Source organism: Malaclemys terrapin, chromosome 6 (assembly GCF_027887155.1).
Source record: "Malaclemys terrapin pileata isolate rMalTer1 chromosome 6, rMalTer1.hap1, whole genome shotgun sequence".
Taxonomy (NCBI): domain Eukaryota; kingdom Metazoa; phylum Chordata; order Testudines; family Emydidae; genus Malaclemys; species Malaclemys terrapin.
This window is the reverse complement of record NC_071510.1, coordinates 54,895,638-54,916,784: the sequence shown is the minus strand read 5'-3', so window position 1 is coordinate 54,916,784 and position 21,147 is coordinate 54,895,638. Positions and strand designations below refer to the sequence as shown.

At 40.6% G+C, this 21,147-nt stretch overlaps 1 protein-coding gene across 1 annotated transcript in view; it reads left to right on the top strand.

Moving 5' to 3' along the window:
- Positions 1-21,147, top strand: part of MEGF10 (multiple EGF like domains 10) — a 149,072-nt gene extending 127,925 nt beyond the window's left edge. Inside the window, exons 17-25 of the mRNA XM_054032883.1 lie at positions 3,219-3,347; positions 5,057-5,185; positions 7,515-7,643; positions 8,827-9,063; positions 10,338-10,465; positions 10,696-10,819; positions 11,587-11,631; positions 14,177-14,383; positions 16,430-21,147. Coding sequence (XP_053888858.1) covers positions 3,219-3,347; positions 5,057-5,185; positions 7,515-7,643; positions 8,827-9,063; positions 10,338-10,465; positions 10,696-10,819; positions 11,587-11,631; positions 14,177-14,383; positions 16,430-16,590 — 1,289 coding nt within the window. The 3' untranslated portion in view covers positions 16,591-21,147. The remainder of the gene's footprint in view (positions 1-3,218; positions 3,348-5,056; positions 5,186-7,514; positions 7,644-8,826; positions 9,064-10,337; positions 10,466-10,695; positions 10,820-11,586; positions 11,632-14,176; positions 14,384-16,429) is intronic.

The window sequence follows — 21,147 nt, the reverse complement described above, 5'->3', positions numbered from 1 at the left end:
CTTAAGACGACGGTGCAGCGTGACTGATAGCCCTCGGCATCTTTCTGGGTGCTTGGCAGCAAATACGGGGCGGTGTATGACGATGGTCTTCAGGCCTATTGCACGAGCTGCTGCTCAGGGAAGACTCTGCTAATGTGCGATGACCCGACTTGTAATAGGCCGGCTAACAGTCATAATACACCATTTACTGCCAAAAGGCAAGCCCCACGGCTGCCAGCACCCAGATCGCCGATGAAGGCTACCAGTCTACTGCACCGTCTACCGCCAAAAGGCAGTTAGCAGCTGCTGCTGTGTAGCAATGCAGTCCCACGTCTGCCGGCACCAAGAGGATATATGGTGACGGTGAGCTCAGCTGTGCTGAGCGGGCTCCATGTTGTCTGCACAGGTAACCCAGGTAACTAACCCAGATAAAAGGGCGCGAATCTATTGTCTGCCGTTGCTGTGACGGGGGAGGGAGGGGCCTGACGACATGTACCCAGAACCGCCCGCGACACTGTTTTGCATCATCCGGGCATTGGGATCTCAACCCAGAATTCCAAGGGGCGGCGGAGACTGCGGGAACTGTGGGATAGCTGTGGGATAGCTACCCATAGTGCAATGCTCCGGAAGTCGACGCTAGCCTCGTACTGTGGACGCGGTCTGCCGACTAGAGCACCTAGAGCATTTTATTGTGTGGACATACACAATCGGCTGTATACAACCGATTTCAATAAAACCGGCTTCTATAAATTCGAACTAATTTCGTAGTGTAGACATACCCTCAGACACCGATATGTCAGAATTCAGAAAATGTTGAGCTGTGGGTGTGGGAAAGCTGTTCAGTTTCCAAGGAGATGCATCTCCTAATAACCTGTCTCATTAATTTACATTACTTACGGTTTAACTAGAACAGGTTAACTGGCTGTGTCTCAGTACAATGCAAAGTCTCATCAATTTGGAAAAAAAAGTCCATTGGCTAAATTCTCAGAGGCACTGAATACCCACAACTCCCACTGCTGTTATTACTGGTCAAAATAAAACTTAGGACCTAATGAAGTCAATGGCAAAATTCTTCATTGGATGCAGACTCTTATTCTGTTGTATTCAACTCCTTACCTCCTTTCTGGGGTCTGAGTGTTTGAGAGGATGTTGTACTTACAGAAGCAGTGCAATAAAATTATGCCAACAGCATGAATGGGGGCATCTATTAAGGCTGTGCTTGTGACCACAAGAGAGGAAGTTTATTTGGTTTGTGCAAAGGCCGTCAGTTCTCATGGAAAATAACTGAACTGGTGGCCTTCATGAAACCCCTTAGCCTTTTTCTGCATGTGACCTGACATTCCTTCTTGGCTGACCACTAACTTCATGCAGAAATTTTAAAAAATCATCATTACTCTTCACTGCTAATATGGAAACATCAGAAAAAGAATGGACTGAGATTTAAGGAAGAAGATACTTCTTGCAAATGTTTTTTTCTTCCCTTAATAAAATGAAATTTGAACTGTGGCCACACTTCCCAAAAATACAGGCTATACAAATATAAAGCTTTTTGCAAATGCAAACATTTAGTAAAATATACAACTGCTGACCTACCTTGAAGGAGCTAATTAGGTCTCTGGACAGCCAACTCAGAATATGATAGGGGGAAAACACTATCTTACCCTTAACAGAGTCAAAATCAGGTCTCAAGCTCCAGTGCCTAATTTGTTTCTTCTCTCCTGTAAAATAGTAATTCTTTGTTTCCACAAGACTGTGTTTAAATTTAGAAAAGTAACTTAAAGCTAATGATTTCACAATGAAAAATGACAAAACTCTTTACTTACACTAAAAATAGAAATTTGGAAGAGTAATTAATCAAAAAATAAGAGGTCATTTTTACAGCACTCACTGCTCTCGATGGGATCTGATTTATTCATATATACATGTAACTTTTCTTTTGCTACAGTGCTATTTACATATAATAATTAGCATTTAGGGAGACATTTTACCATTCTTTCTGTTAATACCATTCAGTACCAAATTCATTCAATGTACCATTTTCAAAGCACTTTCCAAACCTGCACCAATAATATTTGCAACTGCGGTTGTATGTGCAAGAACCTTCACTTACTTTATTGTTTATAATTAGGGCCCTACCAAATTCACGGTCATGGACCATGAAATCTGGTCTCCCTCTGTGAAAGCTGGTCTTTTTGTGTGCTTTTACCCGATATTATACAGATTTCATGAGGGAGACCAACATTTCTCAAATTGGGGGTCCTGACCCAAAAGGGAGTTGAAGGGAGTTGCCAGGTTATTTTAGGGGGATTGTGATATTGCCACCCTTACTTCTGCTCTGCCTTCAGAGCTGGGTGGCTGGAGATCGGCAGCTGTTGCCCAGGTGCCCAGCTCTGAAGACAGCACCGCCACGAGCAGCAGTGCAGAAGTAAGGGTAGCAATACCACCCCCACCCCATACAATAACCTTGCAACCCTCCCACAACTCCTTTTGAGGTCCAGACCCCTACAATTAGAACACCAAGAAATTTCAGATTTAAGTAGCTGAAATCATGAAATTTATGATTTTTAAAATCCTATGACCATGAAATTGACCAAAATGAACCGTGAATTTTGTAGGACCCTATTTATAATGATTTGTTTGTTGGAAGGATTATATTGATTCATGGTCTGCTGGGGACCAGTGAATAAATCAGAGGCCTCAAATCAAGAAACTAAAGCTAAACCATGGAATCTCTGATTCATCCTGCTTCAGCCATAAATTACATTTTGGGAGAGGAATACAGGGATTTAATTGATAACTGGGCCAGGGTACAAATATTTTCCCTCTCTCCCTGTTTATTCTCCTCCTATGCTAGGATTAGAATGCACAACCTCTCCATCTAGTTCAGTGGACTTCAGGAGGGGTGACTATTTTCCATCACTGGAAACCAGTGAAGAATCAATCAAAAAACCTGATTTATATGACTCCCCCTTTTGAACTATGAGAAACCAGTGATACTGGCCACATAGTACTGTACTGAGATCAGGATCTCACACATTGATTCCTCTTTCCAGTTTGTGTTTTTCATTTGTTCTTATCTAGCGTAAAATACTAGTTAGTTTCAAGAAAAAGCTAGGAAACTATTTGGTTGAAATTGATCAGACTGAAGAAGGTAGAAAAGAACTGTTTTAACATTTGTATGTAGTGCTGCTTTGTGTCTTTACCAGATGAGATTAATTAATTGATTTGGGATATTTTAGCTTGCCCACCTGTCCATTGGGGTCCAAACTGTATTCACACCTGCAATTGCCATAATGGAGCTTACTGCAGTGCCTATGATGGGGAGTGCAAATGTACTCCAGGATGGACTGGCCTTTATTGTACCCAGAGTAAGTGACTCTTATGATCTACTTATGTTGTTGTGTGACTACCAATTAGTAATAGTATTTTCCTTCATTTCTTTTAATACTTCCTCTTTGTTCACTGATTTTTCCAACACTGTTATGCCATTCTAATCCAGAAGATGTGTCTCATGTCACCTCTGCTGGTACAAACGATGAAAATTGTAGCCACCTATATTAGTTGGGACTGCTGCATCTGAGGGGGAATTCACCCTTGGAGGAGGATAGGCTATGTTCACACCATTGCCTTCCCTTTGGGTTTCCTACAGAGGAAGGCAACATTCAGGAGTCCACAGGAGTCTCAGCGGCAGAAGCTGGCATGTGCATGTGCTGAATGAATGCTTTCCCAGGTGCCCAGACATTGTCTCCGAACCTGGCCAGAGCTATACACTTCTGAGGCAGCACTTGCTAGGCCCTGACAAAAAGGCAGTATGCAGTTATCTTGTACTCCTTCCCCACCCAAAACCTTCTCTGAGAGGAATTCTGCCACTGGGCACTCAGCACCCAAAATTACATCAGCATTACCCAGGGCTGAATCAAGTCCTATGAAGTGAATAGCTTCAAGTTTGCTCATGACAGTGATTCATAGAGACACATTCCTCTCCTCAGCAGTATTGTAAAATGATTTTATTCCAGGTCCCCTATCTCTCTAGTCATTAGCTTACAGGGAGCAAGCTTTACCAACACATAATTTAGGTACTGGCATGACTATTTATATTATCTGGAACCAGAATCGGAACTTCATCAGGTCACTGTTTTATACTCTACTCTAGAATTGTTTTTGGGTGACTCATACATTTAATACCTGAGATCTCTCTCCAAGAACTTTACGTTAATGAATTAGATATTGGAAGTGTTGTGACTAGAAATCTGCATATGAGTGCTGAGCAATAGTTCATACAAAGTTTGAGATAATTTTTCTGTTGATTGAAGGAATGTTGTCTTATTTTCCCCATTACAGGTATCCTATGATCACATTTATAGCTATTATTTGGCTTATGCTCAAGTCAGGTATACTCATCATATTTGATCTCAGCAAAGTACCACTGAAATCTGCTTTGCATGCGGTGCTTTTTAAAGTCACTGCACTCCTTTTTCAATAGCACAATGTCAGAGCGGCAGGAGATAACACATATTATGGGGCCATATGGATAATGCTGTGGAAGACATTCACTGTATTGGTTCAGCTGTCAGCTATCATGGCTCTTTTGCTTCCTGCTGGTGAATAATGATCTGTTTGCAGTGATGTGTCTTCTTCATACTGACATGGAACCTTTGTGAGGAGCTGAGATGCAATATTTTTACTCATTAATGTTTCAACATCAACTGTGCAGAAAATATGTCCAAAGATTCATTCATCATTCAACAGTCTTCCTGGGCTCTTGCACAAAGTCCCCCCTCCCTTCTCCTTCAAATGTCTCCTTAAAACGTCTTCCCATTCCAGCAATCCTTCCTGCCTATCTTCTTCTCATCAGCAGCAGCCCCTGCATCCTCCCTTACCTGTTACTTTGTCTTGTCTTTTTGTCTAATATACACAGTAAACTTTTCAGAGCAGAGAAGCTCTTCAACTTTTATCTTTATAAAGTCCTGTATAAATTAGTGGCACTATAGAAATGATTTTTAATAAATAATAATAATACTTGTATATTCCTCATAGAAGATTCTCTTCTATTTTTTTCCTCCCCTTTGCACTGCAGGATGTCCCTTGGGGTTTTATGGCAAAGATTGTGCATTAATATGCCAGTGTCAGAATGGAGCTGATTGTGACCACATATTGGGGCAGTGCACCTGCCGCACAGGATTCATGGGGAAACACTGTGAACAGAGTGAGTAGGAAGCAGAAAATACTCGTGCATAGTAGGAACAAATGCAAAACTCCCTAGACCGAATACTGTGATTGTGAGTCCTTACTCAGACAAAACAGCACTGACTTCAAAGGGAGTTTTGCCTGAGTAAGGACCACAGGATTTGGACCTGTGATGTTAAGGTTGTTTCTCCATCTGATGAAAGCCTGAGAGATTAGTAAGACAGACTTATAGTCTTTCTTTAAATCTTTTTGATTGTTTATTTACATGTATAGCTACCTTTAAAAAGCTCCTGTCCTAGGCTACCTATAGTTGCCTTTGACATAATATTAGAAAAATGTCCATAACTGTACAAAAATAACAAATTAATCCAAAAAATTATTACCGTCATAACACCCTGATGAAAATAATAGCCGGAAGACTGAGAGCCAAATTCATCCCTGGAATAGCTCTATGTAAGTCAAAAGAGTTACCAAAGGGGGGCATATAAGGCACATTATATTTTCTATACATAGGGCCTGATTCTCCTTTCACACATACTAGTTCTACCCCAGTTTAACTTCACTGGTTTCAGTAGAATTACATGAGAGAGAAGAACGAGGCCCAAAGGCTCACACTTGTGTTGGCCTAGTTTTTGGCAGGGTCAGGAGAGTGGTGCGTCTATGCCTAATACATCATATTACCCCCAAAATTGGCTCCAGTTCAGAAGATCAACACAGGGCCTACCCACTGTATAAATCTCACTTGTTCTGAGTGTTTAATTAGCACTTGACTGGTACATAAGCCTTTTGTAGACCCTTTGCACAGGGCTCAATTTCACATGTGTAGAACAGGCTTCCCATTAGGTATGGGGGGGGGGGGGAATGGGATGGATAGCTCAATGGTTTGAGCATTAGCCTACTAAACCCAGGGTTCTGAGTTCAATCCTTGAGGGGGCCACTCTAGGGATCTGGGGCAAAATCAGTACTTGGTCTTGCTAGCGAAGGCAGGAGGGGGCTGGACTCTATGATCTTTCAGAGTCCCTTCCAGTTCTATGAGATAGGATAGATAGGTATATTATAACAGATGTTGGTTTTGTAAAATTAACTAACATTTTTGTGTAGAGCTGTCAAAAAATGTTGACAGAACAGTTTTCTCTCAGAAAATGCAGTTTTATCGAAATCTCAATGTTTTGCTGGAATGTTTTGATTTTGATGGAATTTTCAATGGCAAAATCTCAAAACAAACCATTCTGACTTTCTTGTTTCACTTTGACCATGTCAAATGTTTCATTTTGATGAGGTGAAAGTGTTTTGTTTTGACTTTAGCATATTGATTCATTTTGTTTTGAGTTTTATATTAATTAAAGCATTGATTTTAATATAGCATATCTGAACAAATTATATTTAATATTTTATATTATAAAATGTTGACATTATTGAAACAAAATGTTTTGATGTTAATTCATAGAATTGTTTCCGAATTTCAGCTCTGTGGAAAATTTCAAAATTTTGGCTTTTTGTTTTGATTTGGAACAAAACCAAATATTTAAATGTTGGAATTTTCCATGTAATAGATGTTCCCTTTTCTGATCAGCTCTAATTTTGGGGGAAATAAAACATGGACTTAAATTGCAATAAATACATAAATAAAAATTAAGAAAGCAAACTAGTTTTCCACCCTCCCCTTCCGAAAAAGTCTGAGAACTTCACAAAATTTAAGCTCCAAAAGGTTTGCCAATTCCTGTCTGAAAGAATTACACTTTTGTAATCCAGTTTTGTTACAATAAAGTAACAAGCCACAAATGTATGAAGGTGGCAATATAAAAAGAAGCCAAAGCTATCAGTAAAGTGATGCTAATAACATGATTAAAGAGAGACTTTTAATCAGCACTGTATTACTGCACCTATAGCAATGCTTAGCATCAACGCACCTAAGTTTCTTTGTGTATCTAGCCTATGGTGCCTTATTCTCTACTGCCTTGTACCATAAGTGGCCTTTTAAACCTGTGCCATTATGATTTGGAGACAATTTACATTCATTTTGTATAGATGTAAACAAGGAGCTGGGCAGTGGAGAATCAGGCCCGGGTATCCACATGTGAACATAATATTTTGTTTGTTTTCCCAGATAGGAAATCATTTAAAACAAACAAGATATTTTCTTCCCTCCTAGAGTCCCAGCACCAATAACACATTGCCACCTGCTGGTCACTTATAAAAATGTACCTGCTTTACAATGGCAAATCTTTAGGGTGCTTAATACTGTGTATCTGTAACAAAATATTTCAGTAGCATTTACTACACACAGAGTTCATATTCATAGGTTCAAATATGAAGATGTGCATTTTCTTTTTTATTATTTTGCACAGAGTGTCCCCCAGGTACATATGGTTATGGCTGCCGGCAAATATGTGACTGTCTGAACAACTCAACTTGTGACCACATCACAGGAACTTGTTATTGCAGCCCAGGCTGGAAAGGAGCAAGGTGTGATCAAGGTAATGACATGCAATAAAATGATTGTGAAAGTACTGTAAATTCTCTTAGATATCATATGTACATAAATAATGAATTCCCTCTGGGATGTGTATTTAAATGACTAGAATGTTCATTAATAATATTTATACTTATGAGTCTTAATCCATCCGATGACTTATTGATAGCTTGCTGGAGGAAGGAAGGATCATGAGTTAGGACAGTATGCTTGTTTTTAACACAGCACCTGGTGATATCTTTTGCAGCGTTGTACTTGATAATGCCATACAAAGCTGCCGGTGGGTCAAGTACTTTGTACATTGTGTAGGGTTACCATACGTCCGGTTTTTCCCGGACATGTCTGGCTTTTTGGCAATCAAACCCCTGCCCGGGGGGAATTGCCAAAAAACCAAACATGTCCGGGAAAATGCCGGCCGGGCACTTCCCCTCCCACGGCGGCTCTGCTCCTCCCCTGATTCCTCGGCTCTGTTTAAGAGCTGAGCTGCCCGAGCGCTATGGGCTTCAGGCAGCCCCCCTTGCCTCCGGACCCCAGCCACCAGCCGGGCACTTCCCCTCCCGGGCTCCGGCGGCGCAGGGTCCGGAGGCAAGGGGGCTGCCCGAAGCCCAAGCGCTACCGGCTTCACTGTTTGCCGGGCAGCCTCCAGACCCTGCGCCCTCGGCTGGGCGCTTCCCCTCCCAGGCTCCAGCTGCGCTGGGGAAGCGCCAGCTGGGGGTGCAGGGTCTGGGGGCTGCCCGGCAAACCATGAAGCCGGTAGCGCTCGGGCAGTCCTTTTCGCGTGGCTGGGAGTGGGAGGGAGGAGGGGGCGGAGTTAGGACGGGGAAGGGGCGGAGTTGGGGCTGGGCTGGGGAAATGGGCGGGGCCAGGGCCCGTGGAGGGTCCTCTCTTTTTATTTATTAGATATGGTAACCCTAACATTGTGTATTTCTTGGCCAGAGGGCAGAGTGCTATTTTTTCAGCCACATGAAATAGACATATAAAAGTAGAGTATTTGCATGAATTATTGTTGCCGGGTAAGGCTTGGGCTGTCACTCCTAATGCTTTCGGCATAACTCTAACTATATTTAAAATATATAGATATGAATACAGTAAGAGAGCTTTAAGAATAGAAGTCAGATCTCTGCTCTTCATTTTATAATTCTTGTATGAATTTATGCCATGTGTTTTCATTTCTTCTTGTTTTACAGCTGGTGTGATCATAGTAGGAAACTTGAACAGTTTAAGCCGTACCAGTACTGCTATCCCTGCTGATTCCTACCAGATTGGGGCTATCGCAGGAATCATTATTCTTGTCCTGGTTGTCCTCTTCTTGCTTGCACTATTCATTATTTATAGACACAAGCAGAAGGGGAAAGAAACAAATATGCCAGCAGTTACCTATACACCCGCTATGAGGGTCATCAATGCAGATTACACCATTTCAGGTAGGAGTAGAGCTATGTGAGGGACATGACTAAGTAAATCCCAGCCGGAGAAACAAAATTGCAAGTTTTGTTCCTCACTTAACTTTTACAACTATTCGTTCTCTCTTAATCAAGCTCATATACTGGCTACATAAATGCCCCCACAGGCTTGAGGAGGTGCAGATGGCACCTTTCTGCATCCGTAACTGCTACTATGATCAGGGAAGTTTATGCTTTCAGGGAGGGTAATTTGGGTTTCTAGTGCCTTTTGTTTCTAGTGACACCATCCCTTGGGAGTTCCACCAGTGGGAGCAGTTTTAATCTCCATGGGGATGGAGCTTCATAGGTACCCCATATCGAAGAGGGAGATTCTCAAGGATCTACTGAATTTGTGTATCCCCAGTTGCTGCAGGCTGTCCCTCCTGTCTAGCCAGCAACTCAGCTTTTCAGGACACACTGGACAGCAACAGCCCCCCATGGCAGCCCCTTTCAGCTGTCAGCAGCACATAGTCATAGTTCAGAGTGAATCTTTCCGAGTGTCTATAGCTGTGAACTGTTGTGTGTTGTACAATATAGCCTCTTTAATTTATGCATTTAATATATAAAGTCCATCTATGCTAGTAGAAATGTGTATCGTTGAACAAAGGAAAATGCTGACCACATACCATACAATACAACTGTGTTCTCTAGCATCTTTCATGCAAATTGTATCTCAAAACATGTTTCAGAGTTAAGTAATACAGTGATGGGGTTAATTTTTCTGTTCCTCTGCTAACTATATTTAAAGGGTTTAAGAAAGGCTATGGTTTCCACTGAGATTTGAAATGAAATAGAGTAGTATGAGACAAGTGAAGGGAGTGGAAAGAAGAGAGGAGGCAGGAGTCATGGGTTAGGCTGGAGCAAGGCCATAAAGGGTTTTAAAACAAGGAGAGCAGTTTTTAGTTAGACCCTGAAATCAGCATGGAGTTGTTTCAGAGTTGGGTTGATATTGTCACATTTTTTGTATTCACAAAACTTCAGGAGTTAGGGAAGCTGGGGCTTTGGGAGGCCAGGAGTTGCAGTAGTTAGAGCAGATGAAGGTATGTTTGAAAAATGCGGCCAAGGGGGAGTCACAGTAGTAGCAACACACACAACGTTGTGGAGCTGGTGGTCAGCATTTTTGCAAACTGGTTAATGCCAAGGTTGCAGATAATGGAGGCAAAAAAGAGTGAAAGGACTGAGTCTCAGGGAAGTATCTTCAAAAGGCAACAGCACATTCCTTTAAACTGTTCATTTTCTTCTCCCTTTCTTTTCAGAAACCATTCCTCATACTAATGGTGGGAATGCCAATAGCCACTACTTCTCCAACCCTAGCTATCACACCCTGACACAGTGCACAACCCCACCTCATGTCAACAACATGGACAGGATGACCCTTGCTAAGGTAAAACAAGAAAACAGTGGTGGCCATTATGCAGATCAACAAGCAGTATTAGCTCAATGTTTTCTTTTACATGGTACATCTCTCAACAAGTCATTTTCATAAAAGATTTGATTTCTTAAACTACCTTATTGGACTTAGTTTTGTTTTCCCCAATTATCATCTTGTGCAAACATTAGTGATCTATAATCAGCTGCAGTCTACATTATCTTTTGTTTGTTTGTTTGAAATAGTCAAAAAACAATCAGCTGTTTGTGAATCTTAAGAATGTGGATCATGGAAAACGGGGTGCAGTCCTGGACTATACGGGAACACTGCCTGCAGACTGGAAACATGGAGGCTACCTCAATGAGCTTGGTAAAGAAATAAAGAGAAAGGGTGCTGTGTGTTACCCTGTGTGGGTCTAAAGGATGGCAGAGCAGACATTTCCTGTGTGAGGTCTAGGCACAATCTGGTTCTTCTGTGAAGCTAGCTAACATTGCCAATGGTGCTAGCCTTGCCAAATTGAGCGTAGAGAGGTCAAGGCCATGGCCCTCCTTCTAGGCTGACCAGTGGAGCAGTACCCTCAGAGAGAGGAATATAATTAAAGACAATCTAGTTGATTTTATGGAAAATAGGTCTGGTTGATAAAGGAAATTGTGTAAACATAATATACTTAGACTTTTATTTGACTTAGGCCTGGTCTACACTGGGTGACATTTAATGGCCTATGATATACAGAAGATCAGACTAAACGATTAATGAAAGAACAGGAGTACTTGTGGCACCTTAGAGACTAACAAATTTATTAGAGCATAAGCTTTCGTGGTAAATTTGTTAGTCTCTAAGGTGCCACAAGTACTCCTGTTCTTTTTGCGGATACAGACTAACACGGCTGCTACTGCTAAACGATTAATGATTCCTTCTGGCCCTAAACTCTATGAATCTAGACATTGTTAGTCAGTATATAGGTGTACAGTCACACTGCTTCTGCAGTGAATCTGTGCTCTCATTGTAGGAGTATTTCTCCTGTGAGGCACAAATTAGCCATGAAACAATTCTGTAGAGATTTTGAATGGTTGCCCAGAGAATTGCAATTAGATTTACAAAACGTTCTGTGTTTTTGTTACTCTCCTTTTTCATAGGTGCTTTTGGGCTTGACAGAGGATATATGGGAAAATCCCTGAAAGGTGAGTTTTTATTTTCTGACACATTTAAATAAAAATACACAGATACTTAATGTCCCATTTAAAATTATTCTTGGTTTCTGTGGAAAGAGAATATATGAAGTGCAGTGACTCTGTGACTCTTTGTAAGCTGATGGGTTATCTCACTAGCCCAGGAAGAAACCAGTGCAATACCCAAAGCTTTCAGACCTTTGCCTCCTGGCACAATTTATTGGTTAAACAGAAAACTCATGAGTAACACCAAAATAAAGCAACTCCCCTGGCTAACGTGGGCTGCAGTCCTCAGAGACTTTTTCTTTGCCTCTCTTCCTTTCTGGAAGGATGATACATCATTCCCTTAAATCCCCTGCTGGATCCTGTGAAAGGCAGGTAGCCCATTACCCTTACCTAGCTGTTTCCCCCCTATCACACTCCAGTTACCCTTGCGAGGATAATATAGCTTTGCATGAGGCTGTGCCTTTCTGGCACAACTGAGCTCGCATGAGTGAACTGAAGACTTCTGTCAGAGCGGTGTTCTAGTTTGGCAGTAATAAGACAAAGAATATAACTCCTTTATATGTCAGTAAGCTGTTAAAAGTTGAAGAAGACAGCAACATGTTAATACTGCAGTGAAAGTTAAATGTGATAATGCTACAGTGTTTCAGATTACAGAGCATCTGTTCTGACCTATGGTTGCCACTATGTCCACAAGTGAGCCTGCAGTGCTTGAGCACATTACGTGGATACCACATACCCTTCGGAAATACTTATTCCACCACTTGAAGATTAAGTTGCAGCAATGGCCAGGTCCTTTTTATTATTTAACCTACAGCCAAGAAGCTGTAACTGGTCTTTTCAGATGTCCACCTTTGCAACTGTCGTGCATGTCTTTGCCACCCACATCAAGATTATGCAACTGTAATGTTCTCTACTTAGGGCTGTATTTTTAGATCCATCTGGATACTAAAGATGGTGCAGAATGTGATGGCCCACTTGGTAAATTTAACCTGTGTTCCATGCTCTGCCCCGGCTGGCTGTGAGTTCTGGTTTTGACCTTTAAAGCTGTAAATGGCTTAATACTTGAAAGACCATCTCTCTCCCCATGCTATACCACCACAGCTGAGATTAGCAGAGGTAGAGTCCTATTGGTATAAATGAGAGAGGTAGCTGGCAGGGTATAGTCTGTCAGGGCACTACAGCTATGGAATTTGCTCCCCTCCTTGGTCTGAAATAGCCCGATCCTCATCACCTTCAAGTCTCACTGGAAGGCTCATTTTTTCCCAGGCATCTGAAAATGGGAGGAGTTAAGTATATAGACAAGAGCAGCTATTTTGTAGAGCATTTGTATAATACAATATAATTTAATTGAAGGAATCAATTATAATGTTTCAGTATGTGAGACTGTCTGGCAGTGAAGGATTCTCTGGATGTTCTTGAAAGATTTTGGGGTGCTTCATTTGAGACTCCTTAAAAGGGCCTGGTTGTTGAAAAGTTCTGACCATCCACTCTCTGAAAGTCAGATACCTATAAGGCATCTCAAGTTGCGTACCCAAAATCAGGGTATATCTACACTATGGAGCCCATACCGGTACAGCTAGGTGCCATAGTTATGCCAGAATAATCCCATAGTATAAATGCAGCCTACACCAATGGAGGAGGTTTTTCCATCAGTGTTGGAATACACCCAAATGACAGTACCTAGGTCAACATTCTTCCATTGACATAGCTGCATCTACACTGGGGGTTAGGTTGGCATAGCTATGGTGCTCAGGGATGTGGTTTTGTCAACTTAACTTTTAAGTGTAGACCAAGCCTCAGTAGTCAGATCTGAAAGTCTTGGCTGCAAATCTGCAAAGACAGAAGAAACTCTCACAATGTCTTCCCAGCTCAAGAAAACACTTTCCATCCCAAATCTCCTTTATCACTCCCTTAGCCACACCCCAAACTGACTAACCAACTGACCCCTGCTCATTCTTTCCTCCTCCATCCCTACTATTAGGGAAATTGAGGAAAAACAGTTGAAAATTTTAGCATGTCTTGATGGTTACCAATGAAGGCACTGGCAGAACAAAATGGCCCCTCACTAAAAGCACGCTGCCTTCAGTTCTCTCCCAATTATTACAGGAATCGTCTGTTAGCTCAATCCCTTCAGTAATTGTAATGTTATTTATGTGTCATGAGTTCAGCACCTGCAAAGACAAATTTGTTCTAAAATTATCAGTTACAGCCTGATCCTGCAAATTACCTTTAATTAGTGCCAGACCCAACTTTAATGAGAGTTGAACTTTGCAGCAGGAATGCCCCTGGCAAAATCAGGCCCATAAAAAGTAGGGCAGTTGTGGTAACTCTAATAATCACCGTGTAAAACAAATCTGGGGAAGTATTATGACAAGTTTCTATATATTTATTGATTTATGAGAAATTCTGCAGAACTCAAAGTAGCTGACCTATTTGGTGGCAAACATTTTCTGGAACAGACGTTTATTTTGCTTTACTTACTCACAATATTTATGCTTACACATTACGCAGCACATTCAAAAGATTACAGTGCTATTGTTTCTATTGTCAGATTTAATGAAGAACTCAGAATACAATTTAAGCAACTGCTCATTAAGTAGCTCTGAAAATCCATATGCTACTATTAAAGATCCACCAGCACTTTTGCCAAAAAACTCAGAATGTGGATATGTTGAAATGAAGTCACCAGCACGCAGGGACTCCCCATATGCAGAGATCAGCAACTCTGCTTCAGCCAACAAGAATGTCTATGAAGTTGGTAAGTACAAACTGCATTGTTAGGCTGTGTGTGATGAGGATACAGCGCGCAAGACTCTTCCTTTGAATCAAGCTGTGGTGGGTCAGATGAGCCCCACCAACCAGACAAGGGTTAAGGAACTTCTGTGGTCACAAGCAACCGCAGCTCGCCACATGTGCTTGTCAGGCCTGGAGGTGGGCCCTTAAAAGGGAGGAACTCCGAGCAGTAGGGGTGGCACTCAGAACAACCAGAGACAAGGCTCAGTGTTCCCAGACTGGGGCCCCTGTGCCAATAACTGACTGATCGCTTGCAAACACCTGCCCAACCCTTTGAGAAAGAAGATGAAAGGGGGTGGACTCGCTGAAGGGCACAGTCAGAGGGCTGTACCCGGTAAACTCAGAACCAGACCACAGGGTTGTGACTGCCCAGAGAATAACATAAGAAGTAACCAAGGTGGCCGCTCTCACCCCAAAAAGGTGACCTGAAGACATTAACTCTTCAACACAGGCTCAACCAAAAAAAAAAAAAAATCACTAAAAAAAATATTGATACACTTTCAGGTTCTATCCATGAACATATAGCTGTAAGAAGAATCCCATTCTTTTCAAACTTGTGAAGCAATTCACAAAGAAGATGGTTTCAAATACCTTAGTTTCAGTTGTGTAAATAAAAGTCACCCACCTAAATATCTCTGCCAAAGAGCCAATATTTTTGCCCTCCTTAAAGAGAGACATATGTAGCCTCTCACTGCCATATAACTTAGTCCTGTACCAGGTTGTCCAGTCCTGAATATGGTTAGCCCTGGTGGACAACAGGGGCAGAAGAGCTCTGTGGCTTCTGTGCTCAGACAATGTGCATCCTGTCCCCCGACCCCTGCTCTCCTATTAGTAACTCTGCAGATCCTGGTTCCTTTCCCATGGCAGGTCCTGATGAGTTATTACAGTCCTAAGAAAACTGTGACATACTGGTAGAATATTTAAATAACTTACCTAAGGTCACAGACTAGATCACCTGACTGTAGGTCCAATGCCTTAACCACAAGACCATCCTTCCTTTCTCAATTCATACAGAATAGGCAACAAGATCATTAGCCCCTTATTAGCTGGAGTGAAATACTTTAAGATTTTAGATGTTTTGTTTTCTTCCTAATATATAAGGTCACAGCTTTTAAAAAGTCAGAAGCATTACTGTGAATAAAATAGAAGCAAAATAGCAGATCTCTGTATGGTTAGTTGTACATTACTTAATTATTCTAAAGTGAATTAGCAACATGGGTTAAAAAAATAGTCCTGATCCTTTAAGGGGATCTGTACTGTACATTTTGGATTTCTCTTAGTAGGTTGAAAGATGTCCACACTGACAGTTACCTCTGATGGAAGATGCTCTAAAAAGTTGTTTAAAGTAGGATCAGAATTTAAAGAACATGTAACTGCTGTGTACATTGAAGGACCTAACTCTCCCTTTCTGTACCTATGTGGAGATTTCCTAGAATTCCATGAAGGTGTCCATTGTCTTGCTAAGGACTGTCTATTCCATGGTGACTCTCTCTGGGGCATCCCGGAGAAGAGTGGGATCTGTGGGATGAAGAAGAGTGGGACATGACTATTGTGTCTATGTGAGAGAGAGAACCAAGCAGCTCCATAGTAGTCCACAACCTGTCAGGATTAGTATGCAAATTTCCATTGGATGCTTTGTACAATATCCTTTTACTACTGATGCTTTGCTCAGAAGTCCAAAGTTTGGCCCAATGTTTGTTTAAGCAGGAGTCTGGATTCCTGCAGCTTGCCCAAAGAGAAAAGAGGACATGCAATTCTGCTTGATTGTATTATCATCTTACAAACTCATGAATGCGCACACAATTGAGTTTGTTGCATAACTGAGAAGTTTTAATGCCAGGCCAGCAAATTTTTAAGCGACATGCTCTTTACTTGAGAATTTAAAGCTGAGTCAACAAGTTTCTTTTAAGCAATGGTAACTATTTAGCAAGAATTGTTCATTTTTATGAAGATATTTTTTTCCCATTTGCTATTATCAGTGCCCAAATATGTGTGTTCTCTTTTATCACAGAACCTACCGTGAGTGTTGTCCAGGGCGCAGTCAGTAACAGTGGACCTTTCAGCCAAGATCCTTATGATCTTCCAAAAAACAGTCATATTCCATGCCATTATGACTTGCTACCAGTACGAGATAGTCCAACATCCTCTGAGAAAGAGGTCAGCAGTGAATGACACCTCAAGCTCATTGTACGGCACAGTGGAACTCTTAAGGAGAATGGTGGCTTGGTTATGCTCCTTCCTGTACTTTGCCACCATATTTGGCTCCTAATCCATTCTGTAGACAATTGCTGTACGTTAAACAGGAATCTCAAGCTGAGGTCTGTATACACACATACGGCATGTGGATAGATGCCAAACTGAAGAGACCCTGGTCAGATTTTCCATTACAGTTATTTTTACAAAGACACCAATTCCACACATTTACACTGTAGTATACTTGTTTAAACATATTAGTTTGCAGAACAGTTCTGATAACAGTTCCATTTCTGCTACTTTGAAATTGGATTTCATGTTTGTTTTTCACTTGCTCATGTTTCATAGTAGAGATACCCCTAAGGACTGTACAACCTACCAAATATCCTCTTCTTACAGGTAGTCTGATTCATTTGTTATCTAGAAGCAAAACTGATATTGCGAGATTTCTTTCACATCACGTCATATTGTGGTGGATTATATTGCTTTTAGTCAAAATGTGTAAAAAGACTTGATCTGATTGGATGTAACCAAATGCAATGCGGAAGTGATTTGAAAAACTCAACACAAGTTTTTCATGTCTACTACTGGTTATGGAAATACATTGCCTGTGTAATTTTGAAGGTGATGAAAGCATTGCATGCATTAATATTATTGCAACACCCGAAGATCAATGGATACCCCATACTAGTAGGCTTTGGCACCCATCCTTGCCAAATCATTTGGTGCATTACTGCTCCATATACTACAGTTCTGACCATCATTCCTGTCATACTCGAGTAATAATCCATAACATATCAGTAATTATTGCATAAATATGTAAATGAAATCCGTTTATTTTTGTCAGAATGGACTGAATGAGTGTGTAAGGAATGGACAAAAATGATGAATGCTGTAAATTTGAAGTGCAAGAAAAGGTTTAAATTTTATAAACAAGTAGTAATATGGACTGTAATATAGAATAAGAATAGTAGTGTTTTGATTAATTTTTTCCATAGAAATGACTGAACAATCTCTGTGCATACTTGCTAAAAAGGCACCTTTTTTTTATAGTTGATGTAGGGAAAATATGCTTAAGCTGGTCTTTTGCATTGCTAATAACTTGACACATATACCCCATTTTTCATTAACTTGTATCTCCATTTTTAAATTTTGTATCTATGTTTCTAGTGCTCTAGCTTATAACTGCAAAATATTTTATTGTACATCCACTGTTTATTGCATTTTTGACAGCTGGCCTTTATTTTGTCTGGTTAAGAAAAATTTCTCTTTGGGAGGGACGGGGCGGGAGTATAAAAGTGAGAATATATAATATTAATGTCCACCGGAGATCGGCTAAACGGGTTAGGTAGTAGTGCAAACTGGTGGATTGACTCAGCAGGAAAAAAATACAATTACAAGGTGTTTTGCTTGAGGGATAATGTTTATAACAAGAAAGCATAATAAGTTGTCCTACGCAGAAAAGAAAAAACAAGACCCCTAGCTTGGGGGTCAGCTCACTCCTGACCCTGCATGTAGAGGCCAGCCTTCCCAAAGGCATTCTCTCCTCTGTCTCCCAAGTACCCAACTTATAGTCAGGGCCCCATGTCTTCTGCAGTTCAGTGGAAGTAGAATTGTTCATGGAATCCACCCTTTGAAACAGAATTGTGCTCCGGAGTCCAAGCTTTTATTTATTTGTAATTGTTAAAACTGATGCAAAGACATCTCCCTGAATCTTCAAACAGTCTGAAACAATAGCTAGGGTGTCTGGACTGCTTGTTTCATCTCATTGGGATGTTAGATTCAAAACCTAAAGATGAGACGTTATATATCAATATTGTTGAAGATACCGTTGCTGATCATGTTAGTGAAGCATCCTGCTGATGGCCCATAATCTCAAACAGCCTTTTTCACCTTCCCAAACTAGTGACTCTGCACCCAGTCACAAGTAGGTTTACCTTTAAACACATGCGAACTGTATGATATGATATGAAGGCCAGCGGTTGGTCAAGCATTTTGGTACTCGTATGCTCTCTGCCTCAGTACACTGAGGTGCCACTATGGCTCTGTATCTGAAAGTTTGGATTATGTTAGAATCAAAGACAAAGAAGTGTTGACATTGTGATGGTATTGGCTCCTAAGAGAATCACATCCCGTTGCCTTTGGCTGGAGGAACAATAGCTACAATACAGAGCCTCAATGAGAAAAACATTTCTGTATACAAAACCTCCTTGGGCTGAAGTGGAAATACTGTCTGATGTTTGCTGCGATTAAAGTGGTGACAGATCAGAGCTGTACACACGAAGTCCTCACCATAGCTGGGCTCAGGCCTCTGAAGCACATGTGGATCCATGGGGTGCCCAGTTACACCCCATGTTTGTGTCATACATAAATATTGGCTGATTTGCGGGCAAACTGGAACTTCCTGGGCAACTGCACATCCTTGAAAAAGTTGTATGACCAGCTCAGGACATCACAGAAATTAAGCAGCACTTTACACCCCACTTAAGGTAAACGACTGATTGGGTGTGTGTGTGCCAGGTACATGTAGTGATATTGATGTGTTTGTACTGTGTGATCCAAACTTAAAAATAAAATCTCCTTTCTGAAGCTGTGAATAGAAAATGCAATACACTACAACTGTGAGTTCACAAAAGTCGTCTCCTCTTACTTTCATGTATAATTTGAATTTGATGGCCAATAGAACAATTATTCATTGTAACATTAAAAACAAAATCCCTGTCCTTCATACTATACAATGGTGAAAGCAGAGCAAATTATTTTTAACTTGTGTAGGAATTCCAAAAGTGGTGCACATCTTCAAATTATGTATTCAAGCGAATACTCATGACAATAAATCCTGCTCAGACACTTCAGGCTATTGTGTATGCTCTAAATATACTCATACATACAGGTCCAAATTCAGCCCTGCTGTATGTGGTGACATTTCTGCTGTGGACAAGGGAAGTTGCACCTGCTTATATTTGACTCCTATAAATATACATACGTCACATAAAAGACTTGTGAATATCCATGTCTGTGTAAGTAGGTGTACATGCTCACACACACAGTTGCCTGAACAATTAATATGTTCTATTTAAACAATCTCTGCATGTCATTAACTTGAGTGAATAAAGTACACTGGATAATGTAGAAATTTATCTATAATCTTTGATTTAAAAACCCCAATCAATGTTTACTGTATTAATAAAGACTAAATACCTACTTGGTGCAACAAGGGGAAGCAGAAATTTTCCCAGAGCACTTGCTTTAGCAATCATGCCATCCAGAACAGGTTTTCTCATGTGCCTCAAGAAGACATGCTTTGGAATACACTTTGCTGCTCTGTTAAGCACAACCAGAGCTCACATCTCACAGCTGCCAAAGAGCCCTGGCTGCTGATCACAGCATGTTCATTAACTCAGAGGGAGAATTTAGACCCTTCCCAACCTCCATACCAGGCCACCTTAGGGACATGATGTATATGCTGGTGCATTTATCTTTCCAGATTTCTTCTTGAGAACTATGGAGAGAGATCCTGCCTTGCCACTTGCACAAATGGAAAAAGGAGTCTGTGTCTTTATATGTTCAGAACCCCATAAAGAGGAAAGCAATATGAAACCCTACAATAAATGTCCGTACTAACTTGTATGCCAATGCAATAAGTGCAGAATTTAGCCCAAAGTTAATATCTTATTATAAAATGTGGTATTTGGTATAATCCCTGAAATTTTAAATGATTTAGACAAACTATCTCTTGGCCATTTAGAAAAACACTGATCCTCAAAAAGACTTTTTTGTATCAGAGACTTTTACTCCCAACATACTGCTGCACTTAAACTTTGCCCTCATCTTCATTTACACAGAGAACACCCATTAATTTTAATTGGAGCTGCACATACAGATTGAGGGGTGAACAGATTTCATTGTGCCTATCCTTTTTATCACAATCTGCAAAATCAAATTAATGAAATAAAGTTTAAAAAAAGTATAAATATTGGTGAGCACATTATTAAAAATGTATTTGATTTTCAAAATACTATGACTAAAACTGGACTGTTGAGTAGGGTTATGTTTCCAAGTAATGACCCTTACACTGAGCCACGTCAATAGGACAATGCATCTTTAAGATCCCTACTGAAGAATACAGAGCTAATGTTGACAAAAATGCTTTATATTAAAGACTGTATATAGCAGTTTAAATGACTTAAAACTGATGGGTGCTTGTTTAACTATTGTACAGAAAACCTTGCCCTTTTTGGTACAATTAACACTAGTGCCATAGCACTGGGCCTAACTATTATATTTTCAGTGTTTTACCCCAGCCACTCTCCACTTTGATATGATTGAATTATAATATATATTTTTAAAGAAAACCTACAAACGGTGTCTAGCTTGTATCTCGATTGTAACAAAAAAACTGTTGCAATGTTGAAATGTTTTCTATTTTCCAAAGATGACTGATGCTCATCATATTACCCTTCACTACCATTTATGTCACCGAACATGCTTGTAGGTTAATGTAATAAACTTTCTAATAAAAGACTTGAAATGTTG